Source organism: Porites lutea, chromosome 3 (assembly GCF_958299795.1).
Source record: "Porites lutea chromosome 3, jaPorLute2.1, whole genome shotgun sequence".
In the NCBI taxonomy this organism is placed as follows: Eukaryota; Metazoa; Cnidaria; class Anthozoa; order Scleractinia; family Poritidae; genus Porites; species Porites lutea.
This window is the reverse complement of record NC_133203.1, coordinates 6,034,691-6,053,566: the sequence shown is the minus strand read 5'-3', so window position 1 is coordinate 6,053,566 and position 18,876 is coordinate 6,034,691. Positions and strand designations below refer to the sequence as shown.

Sequence of the window (18,876 nt, the reverse complement as noted above, 5' to 3'; positions counted from 1 at the left end):
ATTATTTTTCGTAACTTTTCTAGATAAACTGTGAAAGGTTTGAACCCAGGAGTCATTTCATAAGTAGGTTGAGCATGATCGTCCGGGTGAACGTAGTCCTGAGTAGGACTGTTGTTGACAGTGACTGACGCTTCGATGACCTGTGCGGTAATCAGTTGATGGTATTGAACTCTGCTTATTGAACTGATTGGTCAATTAAGTCGCGATGTTGTTGGTCGTCTGTCAGTTAAGCCGTATGTTATTGGCTATGAAGACTCGTAATGTCATTGGTGCGTTTCGATCCGTCTATTGTCACAGATAAACAGTCGTGTATTCTTAGTCAAATTGTCGGTTGTCCAGTCATTCTCAGTCAACCGGACGATCATGCTCAACCTATTTATTATCTAGATCAGTAGATAATGTGTTTCGGGTTTCTTAATTGGTTTTCGTGGAACTTGAAATCTAGCCTACGTAACAGGCGCTAGCAAATAATAAGCGTAAGAAAGAACCGGGGTGCCAGGGAGACACGCGAGGGAAGATGGAATAGGCCCTTTGGAGAACTTGATCACGTGCTTGGATACTACTTAGCAACAATTCGCTGGATGGCAAGCCATCCCAGTGTTCATTTCGACCACAAAGCTTTGAGCGCGATCGAGCGACGTATTCCTAGTTTAATTATTCTGTTGAAAATTAACCGAAATGAAAGGAGGACTACAAGACTTTTGGGGTATGGTAATGTATGACAATGAGTTTTAAACAAAGGAAAATAAAACTTAAACCAAGGATAAAATTGACCCACAACATACATACTATTCCAAAAGTAGGTTGAGTTTGATCGTCCAGGTGAACGTAGTCCTGAATAGGACTGTTGTTGTTGACAGTGACTGACGTTTCGACAACCTGTGCGGTAGTCATCTTCACAGTCAAAGTGACTTCTATCACGTCAGTTGATGGTATTATACTTTGGTTATTGATCTGATTGGTCATCGTCGCGATGTTATTGGTCGTCTGTCAGTTAAGCCGTACATACTGTTGTTCTGCGAGGACGGAAAATTTGGCGTATGTCGGCCAAAACTGTAAGCCTCATCAAAGCACCTCACCCTATCAGGGTTTGAAAGGGCTTAGGGGATTCAAATGCTCCGTGTCCTTTTAAAGAGTTCTTGTTTTGTTCCTTCTAGGAGCATGTCTTGGACGTGGTTGACGATCAAATCCAAGAGATGATAGAGCGCGTGGAAGGTTTGTTTGGTTCAGACCTGTTCATGGATTGCTATACGGAATGTGATGACGATGATGATGATGATGACGTGGAGTACCTGTACCAAGCAGATCACTCTTCCTTGTTCTGTGGCAGTGGATACGAAAGCGACCACAGTGCTATGTCAGCGGCCAAGTGGCAGTTGTCTAGTTCTAGCTCTCATGATGTTTCCGATGAGGTCAGCAGATCAGAGCAGCAAAATCGTTCAAGGTCTGTCAGGTATCCCTTTAGAGGGGCTGAGATGTATGGGTTCTCGGGTAATCCTTATCTGTTAGGTGTTAATCATGGCGAAAGAAGTAATCTCGGGTTTTCAAGCTTGAGTCTTGATGCTTTCGAACAAAGCGACGATTACTGGGATTTGAGGCATCCTGAACAACAATTTTCTTATGATCAAACAAATATATTGCGTGATATAGCCCTCCGTGACAGTGACTCGCGTGACGGTGTCTTACGTGACTATAACTCGTGTGGTGATGAGTTGTTGGAACGAAAGACCAGCTTGTACAGTACAGCCTCTTCTAGCTCCGGTTGCGTGGAGGACCTGCGGAGAGAGATGCCCATCAAGCCCAAGTCCATGTATAGCCTGAGGCACGGGCCTTCGCTGAAGGGCTCTGAGGCATTTCCCAGCGTCTCTGAGTTAGTTCCTCGACCCAACACTTCCGTGGAAGGAGAAAGAACACGGTCAGCGACAAACAGCTCGTCCGGCCAAGAGCCTGCTGGTAAGAGGGCCAGACGTACGCATCCCCGCAAAGGGTTTTTTCGCAGCTCTGCAGTGCACCCGTCCCAAGAGGGCGCATCAACTGGCCACAGTCCTCCTATGTCACAACGTGCTGCTCATCGAGTGAACGTAAGTGACTCGGGTGCGCAGGCAGCCTGGGGCCCAGCCCCGTCAGTCTCGAGCCCAGCCCGTGAAGGTCCAGAACAACCGCTAAAGGGACTATTAGGTGATATTAGTATGAATAGGAGGCTTGGTACCGAAATCAAAAACGACGATGAGCAAACTCTGGAAGTTTAACTCACGTGAATTTATCCGCAGATACAGTTGAAAATTCAGTTAGGTAGATCATTGTGCAAAGAAAGCGGAGTCCGATAGCGGCTAGTGGATTTTGCTATCAGGCTAGTAAATTCTGTCCTTAACTTGCCCGACGGGCAAGTGACGTTTTCTTGGGGGGGCGGGGGGAGGGGGGGAGGTTAAATTACCGAAGAACTGTAATCAATCCTGCTCATCAAAAGTTTTTTCGGGTTAGTTTAAGATATTTATTTTTTTTAGCTAGTACATTCAAGCTTTAGCTTGCCGTTCGGGCAAACTGTAAAACTGATTTTCCTTACACCCTCTTTGTCCTTTAATGATCTTAAAGGAAAAAGCCAATTCATCGCTTTAGGAGCGAAAAGGAAACTGGGACGAGTTAACTTTCGCAAAGACTTCTGGGACAGTTACAGTTGGCCAATAGCGTCCCCAGTAACGATCCCAGAACCAATGGCGGGACACATTTCAGCTGCAGTTGCCTTCTCGTTTCTAAAGTGGCGAATTGGAATTGTGTGTTACACGAGACAATTTGCAGCGGCAATTTTTAGTGCGACACAGCATTGCAACATTATTTCAACATTGCAACGCTGTTTTGCGCTGGAAATCGTCGTTGTAAATCGTCTCGTGTAACATGGTCTTTAAGATGATGTTACACGAGACAATTCGTAACGACGATTTTTAGCACAACACAGCGTTGCAAAATTGTTGCAATATTGTTTGAAACGGGGAACCTCTTCTAGTAACTGTCTAAACAAGTATTCTCAGACCAATTTGGTCGATTTGTCATACACTCAAACCAAATTATTGATTATTTTTTAAATTATTATGTTTGTAAGCAGTTTATAGCAATCAAAATCACGATCAGGATTTTTCTAACATTGTACGTAACGAAGGTTGGTATATGAGTTTTTACCTCGCCAAAACCTTTGTATTGGAAACCATATCCTTCCGTCACTGAATTTTTATATTTAACGTTTTTATGTTAACGTAAATAAGGTGTCACTGGAATAGAGAAATTGGGGCGGTGGTAGTGGGGAAAGAGGGATGGTTTGTGCAGGAAAATTGCTACGTATTAGCTATACGATTTTTCGGCCATTTTGTGGTGCCTTGGGATTAAATCCATCGGCACTGTTTTGTAGTTATAATTATTAGTTTTGCCAGTGTTTAACTCAAAGTTACATGACTGTTTGTTTTTTTAAGATTTATAGTCCCTCAGAACGTACGCCCGCTCTTAATTTTATAAGTAAGCCAATGGCTTTTTTAAACGTTTGTCGTGCTCTTTCAGAAATATATATAAAAGAGAATAATTTTATAAGCAAACGATTAATATAATCAAATGATAAATGCTGTTTATTTATCCAAATCCTCGCAGTTATTTTTATATAATATATTCAAATTGTTAAAGCTAAAAAATTTTATTCTAATTTTGGAAAGAAATAAATGGTGGTCACCTCAGCGACTGAGCTGACTAATCGGCTTAATATCGTTTTCGTTTTAATAACCCCATAATGTCCATCAACCATTAAATACAGGCAAACTCGGAACCCCTACCCTTCGCGATCCGCCACAGAGCTGTAGCTGCGCATTTATCGAACAAAAGCCGTAACCAAAGATGCCAGAACTTTAAGTCATTCCCCCGGCAATTGTAATGGTAATACATTCCGAAACTTTCGGAACAGTTCATCAAAGCGACTTTTAGAAAGAATCTAATCTTTTAAACTGTTTGATTAAGAACGTTTTTAAAACTGTCGTTACGCCGTTTGAGATGCAATGAAAAATCTTTTGTGTTTTGAACTAAGAGCCTTTTACGATGAGTTTTTTCGGTCGGTCTACGGTCTTCGTTTTTGTGTCTTGTTTTAGATTCACTTTTTTAAAATTGCTCATCTATTACATCAACAATAATTAATCAATCTTTCAGTATTAGTGCCCGGGAGAAAAAATACCACTTCTATTCTTCCATTTGGATGTCCAACCAGGCAAATCACAACAAAATTAGTTCTAAAGTGAAATGAAAAAGATTGGCGAGATACGCAGTAGTAGTTGCAATAAAAGAAAATCAATGTGTTTTTTGATGCAGAACCAAGGTTAGCATTGATGTGGAAAAGGAATAAAGACTTCTTTAAAAGACCGATTAGCAACGTGGCAAACAATCATTATCTAAAGATTTAACCAAAAAGACCAAAAGTTTTCATTTCCATTATCTAGAAAATAGCTGATCCAGAAAACACGGTTTTTACTGAATACGGAACACAAGGAAACTTTTAACGCCCAACGTGGTTCCAAGATTCCACTAACTCAACTTCTCCCACAGCGCTACTGTTTAATAACGTGGTTACAGCAGCCCGGCAATAATTATTGTAATGGTAAGACATTCCCGAACTTTCAGATCGGTTCATCAAAGCGACTTTTAGAAAGAGTCTAATCTTTTAAACTGTTTGATTAAGAACGTTTTTCAAACCGTCGTTGTGCCGTTTGAGGCAACCAGATGCAATGAAAAATCTTTTGTGTTTTGAACTAAGAGCCTTTTACAATGAGTTTTTTCGGTCGGTCTACGGTCTTCGTTTTTGTGTCTTGTTTTAGATACACTTTCTCAAAATTGCTCGTCTATTTCAGTTATACATCAACAATAATCAATCAATCTTTATTTGTGCCCCGGGGAAAAAATACCACTTCTATTCTTCCATTCTGATGTCCAACCAAGCAAATCACAACAAAATAGTTCTAAAGTGAAATAAAAAGATTGGCGAGATAAGTAGTAGTAGTTGCAATAAAAGAAAATCAATTTGTTTTTTTGATGCAGAACCAAGGTTAGCATTGATGTGGAAAAGGAATAAAGACTTCTTTAGAAGACCGACTAGCAACATGGCAAACAATCATTATCTAAAGATTTAACCGAAAAGACCAAAAGTTTTCATTTCCATTAACTAGAAAATAACTAATCCAAAAAACACGGTTTTTACTGAATATGGAACACAAAAAAACTTTGAACATCCAACGTGGTTCCAAGATTCCACTAACTCAACTTCTCCCACTGTTGTTTAATAACGTGGTTACAGCAGCCAGGTTTACGAACGTTTTGGACTCGGCCCGTCGGCCCCCTAAAAATAGGCACTGGTGCCTGAAAGTTTGGGCACGGCAGCGCCAATTCTTCACAGTTCTGGATAAATGAATTCGAATTTTATTGAACAACGTGCTTGTTTAAGACCAGAGGGTTTTCGTTGTGTCTTCGTTTCAAAATCACTCTCTTAAAATTGTTCATCTATTTCATATTTGGTGTGGTTTGCGCGTGATGTCAGTCCAATCATTTCTGATCAGCAGTGAGACGTTGCAGATTACTGTCTTCAGAGAATTGGGCTTCATTTTGCCTGACGACCAATCACACCTCCCACGTGGAAAAGTCAATGCCTGTCGTCGATTATAAATTGTTTGAAAAGGGGACTGTTTGTTTATTTGCCAAGTTTATTTTGAGCGTGCCGGCATATCACCTTTATTTGCATAAAAAGGAGACTACATGCGTATAATTACGTCCACTGTCCTCAATTCTGTATTATGTAGCGAGACTTCTTTAAGCATTTTAGTCTATGAAAATATAAGCAAGGACAAATGAAATAGTTAAAGGAAATTAACAGGTTTTTGTTTAAACTTTCAAAGTAAAGTAAAGTTAGATCTTTGCTTCAGGTAAGCGGGTCTTGATTGTTCCGGTCATTGGGTCTTTCGTCAAGTTGGTTCTTCGTTTTAGATCAGTGGTTTCTTTATTTAATTTAGATCCGTGGGAGTTTTCATTTGAGATCAGAGGGTCTCCCCTTCAGGTGAAAGAGTCCTCGTTTTAGAATGGTGTTTCTGTCAATGAATTAAAAAGGGACTTCAGTCTGCTTTTTGGGGCCTTCGTTTAAGCATCACTCTCTTAAAACTACTCGTCTTTTCATTTTTTTTTTTTTTGCGTGGTTTGCGTGTCGGATCATAGTCCAATGCTTTCATAGAATTTGCCTCACGGTCACTAGGAAAGAATCAAACCAACCTGTCACAATAGTGATGTTCGAAAACGTAGCAGGGCTTTTTGTTTTAGGCATGTCAAGCAAGTAGTGGTAAGAATACATAATTATGTACAGTTCTAGCTAGACTTAAAGAGCGTCAGTTTGTTTGCATGTCAGTCGCCGTACAAAGATTGATCGTGTTCACTTGAGGAGCTTGAAGGCAACTTAAGAGGTAAGAAAACCTGACTTAAACAGTATAATGTAACTTATATCAACGTTCTTAGATTCTTTCTGTTTACAATAGGCCTAAAAAACTTTAACAATGTTTACATTCGAAAATATTTTCGAGCTAGTTAATTTCCTCTTAAAGAAGATTGGTGAACGGATAATCGCGAGCTAACTGGGTGCGGCTTTCAACGGCTGGTCGCACTTTGCACTTCTTCTTCTGCGTTAGCGTACAAGCGCTAGGTTTTAAGGAACGACTCTTTCTTTTCACTGATATCAAGTCATCGATTCTCACATGGAAACTGCGCGAACGTCGTATCGTATTTGCTTTTTCTCAAATTCAGAAGAGGTGACCGTAATCGTGTAGGCAGCGATTTGTAGCGAGACAGCCCGGCTTTCTGAGAAGTTGCAACCTAGTACTTCTTGGTACATCCGCCTGTTTGTCAGGCAAATATCGGAATTTGCTCTCCCCCGTTACTTCCATTTCTCTAAACGCAAGGAATGAAGGATTACTGCCCTTCTAGTTGATAGCTGACCCAAGGTAAAAATAAGACCGGATGGAGGGAAAAATAATGTTATAAGCCCCCCACTAGATCTATCTCACGCCGGTGTGCGACAAACGCAGACTGCAGACTTGCAGACTGGCAGATGAACATTGTTCTAAAGTGCTCTAACTGTAACCCTAACACCCCAACGCTAACCCTAAAAGCGTTGTTTTAGGGTTAATTACCGGGGCCTAGCCGAAGGCTGGCACTGGTCATAAAATGCAACGCGTTTCTGTGTTTTCAAAGTTACATTGTTAGGGATATATCGCTGACTGAGATATATCGCTGGCTCGTTACTTTTGGGAGTGTTCGCTGAGATATATCGCTGCCGTCATAAATTTGAAGTAGGGAGCAATAACTGTAACCATGTAAATATCAATTCGATTAGTTTGCACACGGAATGGTTTAATGCGACTATATTTACCACTTATCAATAAATGAGATCCCTGTCTATTGCAAAATATTGTTACAGTATTCATCCTAGCGATGACAAGGCTTGGTGGACGTAGAACTGTGTACACTACGACAAAACAAAAATCTTAACTTTTAAACTTGCATGCGCCAAGCTTTGTTCATGCGTTTCAATACCTTACAATTCGCACTCCCTACAGGAAACTTCGTCAAATATTTTTCGACAAACAATTAAAACTCATTAGGAGGAAGTCTATCACTGCTTTGACTTATGAAGCAACAAAACAAAATATTTTCAAATAACCTTTGTCTCGCAATATTTACGTTAGCGAGATGCGCAAATTCTCAACTGTTCAAAATGCGGGATTCCCTAACATTTTGTCTTTTCACATTATTCATTAGACGTTGATGTACAATTTGTACGTTTTTCTCCTTGGTATTCTTAGCTACTTTGGATTCTTGTTGCTAAGAAATTTCTTATTATTATGTAATCGATCTGAACACGTGAGAAAAACTGCGTAACTTGACAGCCTAGGATTGGGAGTTGACATTATTCATTACACCTTGTTTTCATCTCTAAAGAATATTTGCAATAAAAAAGATTTTCATGTCGCCCTACAAACTTGTTGATGAAAACGACCCTTCCACGTGGGTTGCCAAGACAAAAGTGGCCCCGGTAAAATTCACGAAGTGATTCTTGTTAGGGTTAGCGTTAGGGTTCGGGTTAGAGCACTTTAGAACAATGTTTATCTGCCAGTCTGCAAGTCTGCAGTCTGCGTTTGTCGCACACTGGCTTGTTTTGAACCCCCGCCCCCCGCTTCGTTTATAAGCCCTCCTAAAACCTTGCGAAGTCGTATAAGCCCATAGCCTCCCCACAGACGTCCTTTGGGGTTCGTTTGTCACGCATTCATTTCTCCCCCACGGACGTCTGCTAAACACAGCCGACTTTTACGTTCTGGATTGTTTGAATAAGCCAATAAGCGGTCCGTGGGGGAGAAATGAATGCGTGACAAACGAACCCCAAAGGACGTCTACGGGGAGGCTAATAAGCCCAGGACTTTTTAGCGGAAGTTGACGGTTTGTCTACAATAAAGACGGCGCGGTCAAACTGTTCAAGCATGGTATCTTTTGAGACTCAAACAAGGCCTTTCTCAGATTGGTCTCTCCTTTAGCGGGTTGATTCTCATTTCACGACGAGCATCCCTGTCACTTTTATGTGGGAGAGCCGCTCCTATTCATAAAACGTCTCGGCTCAATAAGCACTGCGGCTATCAACTTAACCATTGTGTTAACACTAATTCTGAATTGACAGCCGGCGGCGAATGAAAAGTTAATAGACTAGGAAGCAAGTTGCCTGCGTGCAGACGTCTCCTATTTCCTTTGTTGCACGCGGAAAGGAAGTAGGAGACGTCTGCACGCAGGCAAGGACGCAAGATGTCATGTGAATTGATTTAAGAGCCACTTAAATACTTCTTCTTTCGGATGATTAGCAATGCAGAACGCAATACTTTAAAAGTAGATTTTGAAAAACAAAAACGAAAAAACGAGGGAACATTCTGGTTCATTAATTAACCCTTTGCCGTTTTCATTGATTATATACCTTAATGTCGAAACACCAGGAGAAATAAAAAATCTTGACCGCGACAAATGACCTTCTTCTACACCACGTCAGCTGAGTTGTTGTCCATGAGCCAAATGCGGCTGCTGGGTTAAGCTACAATCCTCGTCAAAAATCTTGAAACACTTGTGTGCGTTTCCCCATCCCCAATATTGACTTGGGCATTACAGCCGTCTCAATGCTTCAAAATACGCGTGGCTCAACATTGAGGAGGGAGAGGGCACATTACAGTGAGAACAAAAGTGTGAGGAGTAAATCTCAAGAATTTTCTAGAGAATTTAAGAGAAGCGGTGTCCGTTTCAACGATTTGTGACGAGTTTTTTAGGCGCAAACCGACGTAATAACTCCCAACATTGTTGGCAGTTTGACCGGTTTCAAACCTTGCGCAACGACTCTCAGCAACACGCCACAACATGCAACAGGGTGTGCAAACAGACGCAACACTTAACAGCCAACAATGTTGGGAGTTGTTGGCCAACAAAGTTGCATGTGTTTGCACGGGGCTTTACTCTCCCACGTTAACACTCTAACGGCTTCGACACGCGTCCTTTTCCCACGAACACGCGCGGAGAAGGGGCGTGTGATGAAACCCCTAACTACATAGACTGTAGCCTGTTCCAAGCGTTCAGATAGTGGAGAGCGGTGCGAAGTAAAGAAAGCGATACTTCGCACCGCTCCCCACCATCTGAACGCCTGGAACAGGCTACATAGACTGCGACAGGAGCTCCTGACTGCGAGCAGTCTCTCTTTTTCTTCAGGTTTAGTAAGGGGAAGTGCACGGTCGCGCGCCTCTCCCGTCTCGCTCCTTCAGTCACGCGCGTGATCATTTGCGTGTCTCGGGCGTTTTGCTCGACGGATCAAGAAAGAAGAGAGACTGCTCGTAGTCTACTAACTACAATTCGTCTTCAGTCGTCTCATTTTAGTGGATGCCGGAAACGCCCGAATCGCACGCGGGAGACGGAACTCGAAAAGCGTGACGGAAGGAATACGGTGGCTATCATTTGTTCCAAATTGCAGATTTTAACGCAAATGTTTCAATAAAAGTTTGAAGAAAAAGTTATCTGTATTTCTTCAAAAGAAGAAAAGATCGATGCTCGGATTTCAATCAACAACCGTCCCACTAACAGAGGGTGGTCTGTCTGTGGTTGTACCTGGTTGTACTCTTCATTACGTTGAAAATGTGCCCACGAACGCTAATCCTGCGGGCCGTTTTTCTCGCAATTGCAATAATAACATCAGTTAACAAAACAAAATGGGCTGGTTATGGGCGAGTACCCTCGCTGCCTTTCTAAGATTTTAATTTTAAACATGACTTTCGAAATACGGATCCCTGGTGTTCTCTCTCATTCTCTCATTCCTTATTCACTCTTTCTGCTTTCAAACGTGGAAATTCACTTTTAAAAGAACGCTTCAAAGCAAACCAAGAATGCAAGGGTATACTCAAAAATTAGCGTGGGATTTGTTTGCATATTTGGGCTTTGTGTCAATCAGTTAACTTTATGGCGGCCAAACGCAATATTAAATGTTAACATGATGCTATCAAAATGGGTATAGAAGCGACAAATCTCTGTCTAGGCTGCCTAGGTTTTGTCTGTCCCTTGTCAGCGCCTCGTGGTTCATGGCTCAGCATTACTTGTTGATTATCGAATTTCTTTGACTTCCAGAGTCTCTCAGTGAAAGCTAGTGTTAATGGGGCATTCTGGTCATAAATAGGACATTTTTGTCGAAAATTTGTTGTAGGCTTTCAGACTAAGTGCAACACCACCATCATCATCATCATCATCATCATCATTATCATCGCCATCGTCATCATCACCATCACCATCACCATCATCATCATGCTCATAGATTTTGACACATCAAATTTTGTGTTTTAATTTTAGGGCAAAATGCGTTCCGTAAATGTGTTACTTTTGCTGATGCTTTCTTTTCATGAGGTGAAAAGCGCTTGTAAGTATATTTTTATTGGTTATCACTACTCCAGAAAGAGCAAGGGTGGCACTGTTGGTTAGTGTGCTCTGCCTTCAGTGCGCGAGGTCCCGAGTTCGACTTAATTTTTGGTAAAAGGCTTCGAAATTTCACCAAAAATTCCCATGTGCGTTTTCGTTCTTGTAAAATGGCATATCTGAACTCTATAAGGACAAGTTTTACTCGTGCGCTGTTCTGACTACCGCTGAATGTTGCGTTTTCTCTTGCGAGAAACTACTGATTTTGCTTACAGTCTTTGCGGAGGAGAGAAAATTTATGCGTTGTAGTATTTTTCCGTTCAGTAAAACGTTTGGCTGTCTTAAAATACCACCTTCTGGACTCACTTTTCGACACCAAAAGACAAAGCGAATCGGCATAATTAATGTGTAGTTAAGTAATCATTTTAATATTCTACGTTTATTGTTTTTGTAGTTGTACTTTGAGTCATTGCTCTTCCAATCCCTGTCACGATCGACCGCAGTGCACCAGCAAGTATTCCCTTTAAAACCTAGTTAAATAAGCATTTTACATCAGTGTAGAAAAAGAGTCAGAAAAATCCAAATTATATTTAAAACAGGACAAATAAAAGTAACCTTACACAAAAGTGAAGTGGGATGCGCGCGCGCGATTGATTCTGTACGCTAGAAAACAGTACGATCCACCTTAATTGAAGGGGACTTCGAAGATTGGAACAATCGATTTTGCGAATTAATCCAGCAAAATTGGGTATTAAATTAATTTTGCAATGCAAATCTTCCAGGTGGATATGAGTGCGATCCGTGCGCTGAGGATATTAAAGTGCTCAGTAGTAAATATCGAGCAGCTGGCTTCCAGAAGCTAACAAGAAAGTCTGACAGAACAAGACGGTGGAAAGAGACCTGGTACAAATTTACCGGTGGTGCTGGAGACAAGATGGCTACTGCGTGAGTACATGCTCGGTTATTCTTATATTCACCATTTTCACATAGACCATAATGCAACTTGTTTACCCCCCCCCCCCCCCCCCCCCACATTTTACATAACCATTGTTTTAGATTTCTCTTTGGACGACTGTAATACCTTGGAGAAATTGGCAACAATGGTTCTGCCAAATTTTTTTTTCTTTGGGGGTGGGGGGTAAACAAGGAGCATTATGGTCTATGGTGTATGAAGTCTCATTCAAAGTGACCCGCTGTAGGTACTCGCTTTCCCTGTATTCTGTGTTTTCACTCACGTGGCCAGCATCTATGCAAATTTATTGGAACAAAAGAAAGCGTTTACATAATTAAAGAGTTCAACTCCCACCGGACTGGTTTGGGACACAAACATGGCCGCCATGACGTCATGTGAAATCACACAATATTGTAATTCAGAACAGTTTGCCTGAGGTGCCTGGCTTAAATAATGATAAGCGGCTGACCGGTGCTTCAAGCAACAAACTAATGAAGGCCACAAAGAATTTTGCAGCTTAGGGCCTGTTTACATGGAGGTGGGGGACCCCAGGTAGGTGAGGTAACCTGCTTAGGTGGGGTAAAAAAAATAACCTCCTTTACATGCAATCTTACAACCCCGCCATCCCGGGGTGCACTTTCTCAAGATTATTGAATGGTCGCTAAGCACCTAAACAAGAATAATGCTGGCAAACCACGTGTTTTGGCGATTAATGCACTTCTATACTCTCTTGTTGCTCTTGCTGCAACCTTCAGAGCAATGGCTTTCTATTGTCACATGAATGCGTGCTCTAAAGTTAACTGATTTGTAAAATACAATTGCAAGTTTATTGTTTGATTTAAATTATAAATTCGAGTTAATAGGAGCTTCGCTTTTAGCCCTGGCTAAATCTATATACACAGGAAAAAATAACGGATTCCCATTTTTGGATATTTTGGGGTATTTAAAGAATAACCACAAAAATCCCAAATTTGGAAGAGTGAGACAAGTCCCAATCTGGGAACTTGGTTGGGAATTCCCTGGTTGGGACTTGTCTCACTTTGCCAAATTTGGGATTTTTATGGGTATTCTTTAAATACCCAGAAATATCCAAAAATGGGAATCCGTTATTTTTTCCTGTGATATTAATGATGCAAAGCCACTGCCAAAGTGAACTTTGCGCGAATTGGATGTATCACGAATCGGACCCCGGCCAGGCGGGTTACCCCACCTTAAAACGTTAACATGGCAAAATTTGACCCCGGCTGAGAGGATAACCCGGTCTGGTAGACCGGGCTACCCGCCTTGGAGGGTCACCCTACGTATCATGTAATCGTGATCAAATTAAAATAAGAGATTATATGGAAAGGCGGGTTACCCCACTTACCTGTGGTCCCCCACCTCCATGTAAACAGGCCCTTACTCACGTTATTTCAGCAAGTAAATACTGAAACGCGTCCTGACTTACGGCATAGGCCTTCTTGATTTGCGACTTTAAGGGGGACAGATGAAGCGGCAGGGAGATTTTGAAACTTGCGCGAAACTCTGGAAAAATTCTGGCGCCACCCCCTGGCTGAAAAGTTTTGGGACACTTTCGCTAATATCTTTTTCGTATGAGATCTGCTAATAAACAAAAAATTGGGCATTTTTGGCAATTAACTGACTCCAAACAGCCAATGAGCTTCTGAGAAGTTGACACAATAAACTGGGTTTGATTTAACACAATGGAGAAGAGAATTATGATGTCTCGTTATCATGGTAGCAAAATTTCTGGATAACAACAATAGACCTCTTTAGCTTGTATGTCAGTTTTGTTTTCCAAATACAGGTCCTGTAATAACACTCTAGAGAGCTGTTTCTTTCAAATTTCGTCTTCTTCACGTGCATATCTGCGCATAATTTATGGAAAGACAAAGGGTCATGTTCCCTTGGGACCTTCATTGGGAAAACAAAACATACAAATAAAAGAGGTCTATAGGGAGCTTAAGCAACGACGACGGCAACGGCAACAAGAACGGCTGAAAAGCAATAGGTTTAGATTGGCAAAACAACAACTTTGCACGTGCATCACACCTTTTTGTACATTTCTTTGCCTTCGTTGCACAACTGCGACATAAATTCTTGATTTCACGCGCCCTCTTCATGGAGGTAGGTGAACACAAGAAAAGAATGTTTTTTCTTCTTTTAAACTTTGATACGGTGTAGAAGGCCTAAATATAATAAACGACCCTAAATGTAATAAAGTCCTAAATGTAATAACATTTTGTCCTAAACGTAATAACAACTTGCCCTAAATGTAACAAACTGTTAAGTTGCTAATTACAGTAATCAGACTCGAATAAGTGTCGCCCTCAAATAAGCGCCGCATTTAAGGGGGGGACTAAATTATTATTCGTGTAAATACGGTACTAAGCGGTATTACTATGGTATTTAGCACCGCTCTCGAATAAGCGCCGCATTTTGGAGAAAAATAATAAGCACCGCGGCGCTAATTCGCGTAAATTCGGTACATTTCCTTACACACTGGGAAACTTAACGTTTACAAATAAATTGCTTGTAAACGACAAAGTAACAGTATTTTTCTAAAAAAGCAATATTTATTTCGAGACAGTTGTGCAAACCCTCGACTTCGTCTCGGGTTTACCTAACTGTCAAGATTCTCCCAACCCGTCGAGTGTTTATACCATGCTATGCAAACACAGGAAAAAAGTTTTCTATTGCTTTTATAAAATAACTTTCCGAGAAAAAAGAAAAACTCTTTGTTTAGGTTACTGATTAAAAGAGAAATTCTTACCAGTCGCGAAGTCTTGTACACGAGCTTAATGTACGTTTTGCAATAAAGATGCTTTCCAAAAAAGGGTTTTTCTCGCTAAAAATGTCAGCTTAAGCGGAAAAAATGGACACAGCATGTTTGTAAAGATTTTCCAAGTTTCATTCGACGAGGGAATGGGTAAATAAAGTAAATTTGTCGAGTTTTTAACTGTGTGATTAGCGCGTGAAGAGCAAAACATCTTTACTCCACACATGTTTACATACTCTCATGCAGACACATCTCTTGGCCAATCAGAGCGCGCGCATACTATCTTAGTTATTTATAAACGTTGTTATCAGCTGTACAGTAGTCTTTGGGCCTGTTTACATGGAGGTGGGGGACCCCAGATAGGTGAGGTAACATGCCCCGGGTCAACCCACATATCACGTAAACGTGATCAAATTAAAATGAGAGATTATGTGGACAGGCGGGTTTCCCACCAAAGCGGGTTACCTCACCTACCTGGGGTCGTCCCTTTACGAGCAATCTATTTGTAAACGTCAAGTTAAACATTGCACAAGGAAATGTACCAAAGCTCATTAATTTTTTTTCTCCAAAAATGCGGTGCTCATTTGAGGGCGGTGCTTAAAACCATAGTAATACCTCTTAGTACCGTATTTACGCGAATGAGCGCCGCGGCGCTTATTAAATCCCCCTTAATGCGCGCTTATTTGAGTAATTACTGTAATTTGCAACTTAAGAGTTTATTACATTTAGGACAAAATGTTATTACATCTATTAGGACTTTATTACATTTAGGGTCGTTTATTACATTTAGGCCGTCACTGGCTGCATACGGTCCTTTCGGATTCAACCCCAGAAGATTTCCCCAACATTTGACAAATTGAAGGTCGATGAAGTTTGAAACAATGCGAATTCACTTTATGTTTGCGGTTTGTTTCTTATCCAGAAATTTGCTACCATGGCAGCTTGAAGTAACGACTTCTCTTCCCTATTTAACGCAATTCTATTAGTTTAACTCTTTAAATGGAAATTGAACCTTTTCCTTTAGTGATTCAAATGGAACGTACTGCATAACTTCTCCTTCTTGCGGTGCTAAGTTTCCCGGTTATCTTGACGGGGATCATCCGGCTGATTTGAAAGTTGGAGAAAGTGTGAAGGGAACCGTGTGCTTCTCAGATGAACGGAATTGTTGCGTGAGGAGGCAGGAAATAGAGATACTGAAATGCAAAGACTTCTTTATTTACAAGTTGCCGAAAGTACCCTTCAGAAGAGCAAGGTATTGCGGGAACAAAGGTAAGATGCCGGGAAATTTCTGAATTAACTTATCATTCAAATCAAAGGACCGCAACCCCCCCTCACTGAAGGGCTGAATTTTGCCCTATGATGCCCTATGACCAAATACGATTGCTGGGAAAACCTTTCCAGTAACTCAGGTTGCGGGTTGAGGTGCACCTTGCTGGCTGGGAATCCTTCCATCAGTCTTGCTAGGAGTGAGGAGCACTGGAGATAAATGTTTCCCAGCAAATTGGTTAAAATGGTTTCAGAAAGCTTTATTCATGTTTTGATGTTGTTTTTCGGTCTTTTTCTCAAATTTCTCGTTGGGTGCCCCTGTGTTTTGGGTTCTTTTGGTGTCGTTTTGAGGGCTTGCATAGTTAATTTTCACATAGTACGATCTTCATTGCAGTATTTTGCTTGCAGAGCTTAATACGTCTCTTCAAATAGTAGTTAATTATAATAATTCTCTTTATGTTTAAGGTCAAAAGGAACCTGAAAAGTGCGACGAAAAGGAACTGCTGTTTGGTGAGACATAGACTAAAAAAAATAATAACAAAAATAATTTTTGTGCCTTTTCGAACACAGCACTTATTAAATACATCATGTAGTGTTGACTTTTTTGCTGTCCCTCGAAACGATCCGAAGAAGCTCACACTCATTTCCGTGAGGTAAAGCGCCTAATAACTGTGATCCAGTAAGCCAATGAGAAAGCTAGAAATGTATTTACAAAGTATCCCTCTATTGCAAACGGCAGTAAGAAACCTACCGACGCAGAGCCAATTCTAGACTTTACACCTTTGATCATATGCTTAAGGCTTATCTCCCGAATTGTATGCTAATTTGTAGGACTGTCCAAGAAATACGCTGCCAAATCATGTAAGGACATTCAAGAGAAACGTCAAGACGCCCCGTCTGGTGTATACTGGATTCAACCTGATGGTGATAACCCAGTCCAGGTTTACTGCGACCAGGAAACAGACGGTGGAGGCTGGACACTAGTGTACAGCTACACCTTCGCAAACTTTAAGTAAGACACTTTGATTCGAAAATTTATTGAATACAGAGAACCATTGGCTCTGTTGACTGTTTTATCTATCGTGTTTTTACAGTAAATTATTTTTGCTTAAGCAAAATTTAAAAAGGACCAGTTAAAACATGATAAAGGGTAGGATAAAGGAAATCCCGCGTTCTGATTGGGTACTGAGGTATACTCATCGCTCCCCTGTCAAGTGACCAATCAGGTCATGATACCAGAATCTGAATCAAAGCTCCCCCGGTTTTTTTTTCTCCGCCAGTCCACTCTCTTTTCGCCCCCTCCACTTGGGAGACTTTTCTTCAATGCCCTCCCTCCCCAACTTCCCAGGCTATGAGTCTAGCCGTTTTAACTTGACGTTAGTCAATAACACATATGTCTTAAAGGATTATATTGACGATGTTGATAACTGTTATTCGCCAGGTATTTCAAGTCCGGCTCCAACGCGGTCACGCCGCGCCCAAACTGGCCAATCAGCCCGACTTACGGAAACATAATCATCTCTACCACCCCTCCAGTAAGCGAAACAGACTACAACGCCATGAACTTCAACTACTGGAAAAACCTGGGTCGCGAGTTCATGATCAAGTCTAACATTAACCATTGGATCTCTTGCAAGTAAGAATTCTCCACTTCAGAAACTTTGAGGAGAATGAGTACAAGCTTTGTGTGCAGTGATTTCTGGGAAGGACAAGTGTTAGTTATGACTGGTCGATGATATTCGAAGCAATCTTTAACTCAGCGTAAGAAAAGCTTGTCCACCAAAACGATTCCATAAATCTTTACGCGATTCCTCTTATAATTTTTTTGAATGGAAAATTTGCTTTGGTTTTGCGAAATAATCTTGTTCTCTCTTGTTCGTTTGCTTACTGTCAAACTCAGAAAACCGTGAACACCTGAAAAATTTCAGGAATGTTGATTGTGTACTTGCCAATTACAATAAAGTTCAGGATACGCAAGCAAACCTCAAAACCACAAATTAATTACCGTTACTGTTTGCGGTTTAGTTATCTTGGGCCTTATTGGCTAGGTAATTTCTCGCAACACAATGACATTCCATAAATATTTCAGGTGTTCACGGGTTTGTGAGTTTCACAGTAACTGGTTTATTTGTTTGTTTGTTTGTTTTTTTACTTTGTACAATCAGCAAATTGTTTGCAGCACTAATTTAAAGCAAGCATGCAGTCACTTTGGAAAAAAAATTATGTTGATTAGCTCAAAGTTTATACGTTAAAGTAAATGTTTTCCCGACCAACCCTTGAGAGCTTAATCCAGTGAAGGTGACGCAGTAGAGTAGGTTAACAAAACAAAATGCTCTGGTTTATGAGCTTGGACTAGTGTATATACTATTCTTCAGTACTGGACGAAAAAAATGGATTTGCACAAATTTGCTCCTTGCAAATGTGTCGCAAATACTGAGGAGTAAATATAGGATGTAAATAACTAGGCAAATGTGGCATTTACCATGTTTGTCATATATTTACTCCTCAGTATTTATATATTTGCGACATGTGCAAGGAGCAAATTTGTGTGAGAACAGTGTCGTCTTCAAGGCAAAGTAGTCCACATACATCCTTTTCCTTTAAAACACCGACAATTTTTATGGTCGATGACAGGAAAATATACTAGGAAAAATTAGATGCCGGAACATGTAAAAAGTTGAATGGCTCTCGAAATTGTGACGTCGCATTTCCCACAATGTTAGAACCGATCGCGTCAGCTAGTTTCCTATGCAGTATTTCTATTATCCATGGTGTTAGTCAGTATAAAGTTCATAAAAAAAGAGACCCAAAACAGCGGTAAACTTTGAATCCTCGTTCATTCTCGTTGTATTCTTTCTGTAAGGGATTTCCTGGGACGTATTGTGCAGGGTAAACAAAA

General features: G+C 40.9%; 2 protein-coding genes across 2 annotated transcripts in view; both read left to right on the top strand.

Annotated features, from left to right (window-relative positions):
- Positions 1–3,742, top strand: part of LOC140931486 (polycystin-1-related protein-like) — a 97,878-nt gene extending 94,136 nt beyond the window's left edge. The window contains exon 56 of the mRNA XM_073381296.1: positions 1,158–3,742. Within this exon, the coding sequence (XP_073237397.1) occupies positions 1,158–2,249 (1,092 nt within the window). The 3' untranslated portion in view covers positions 2,250–3,742. The remainder of the gene's footprint in view (positions 1–1,157) is intronic.
- Positions 3,743–10,923: 7,181 nt separating this feature from the next.
- Positions 10,924–18,876, top strand: part of LOC140931485 (uncharacterized) — an 8,355-nt gene continuing 402 nt past the window's right edge. Inside the window, exons 1-6 of the mRNA XM_073381295.1 lie at positions 10,924–11,041; positions 11,763–11,925; positions 15,736–15,980; positions 16,443–16,487; positions 16,809–16,989; positions 17,419–17,613. Of these exons, the coding sequence (XP_073237396.1) occupies positions 10,924–11,041; positions 11,763–11,925; positions 15,736–15,980; positions 16,443–16,487; positions 16,809–16,989; positions 17,419–17,613 (947 nt within the window). The remainder of the gene's footprint in view (positions 11,042–11,762; positions 11,926–15,735; positions 15,981–16,442; positions 16,488–16,808; positions 16,990–17,418; positions 17,614–18,876) is intronic.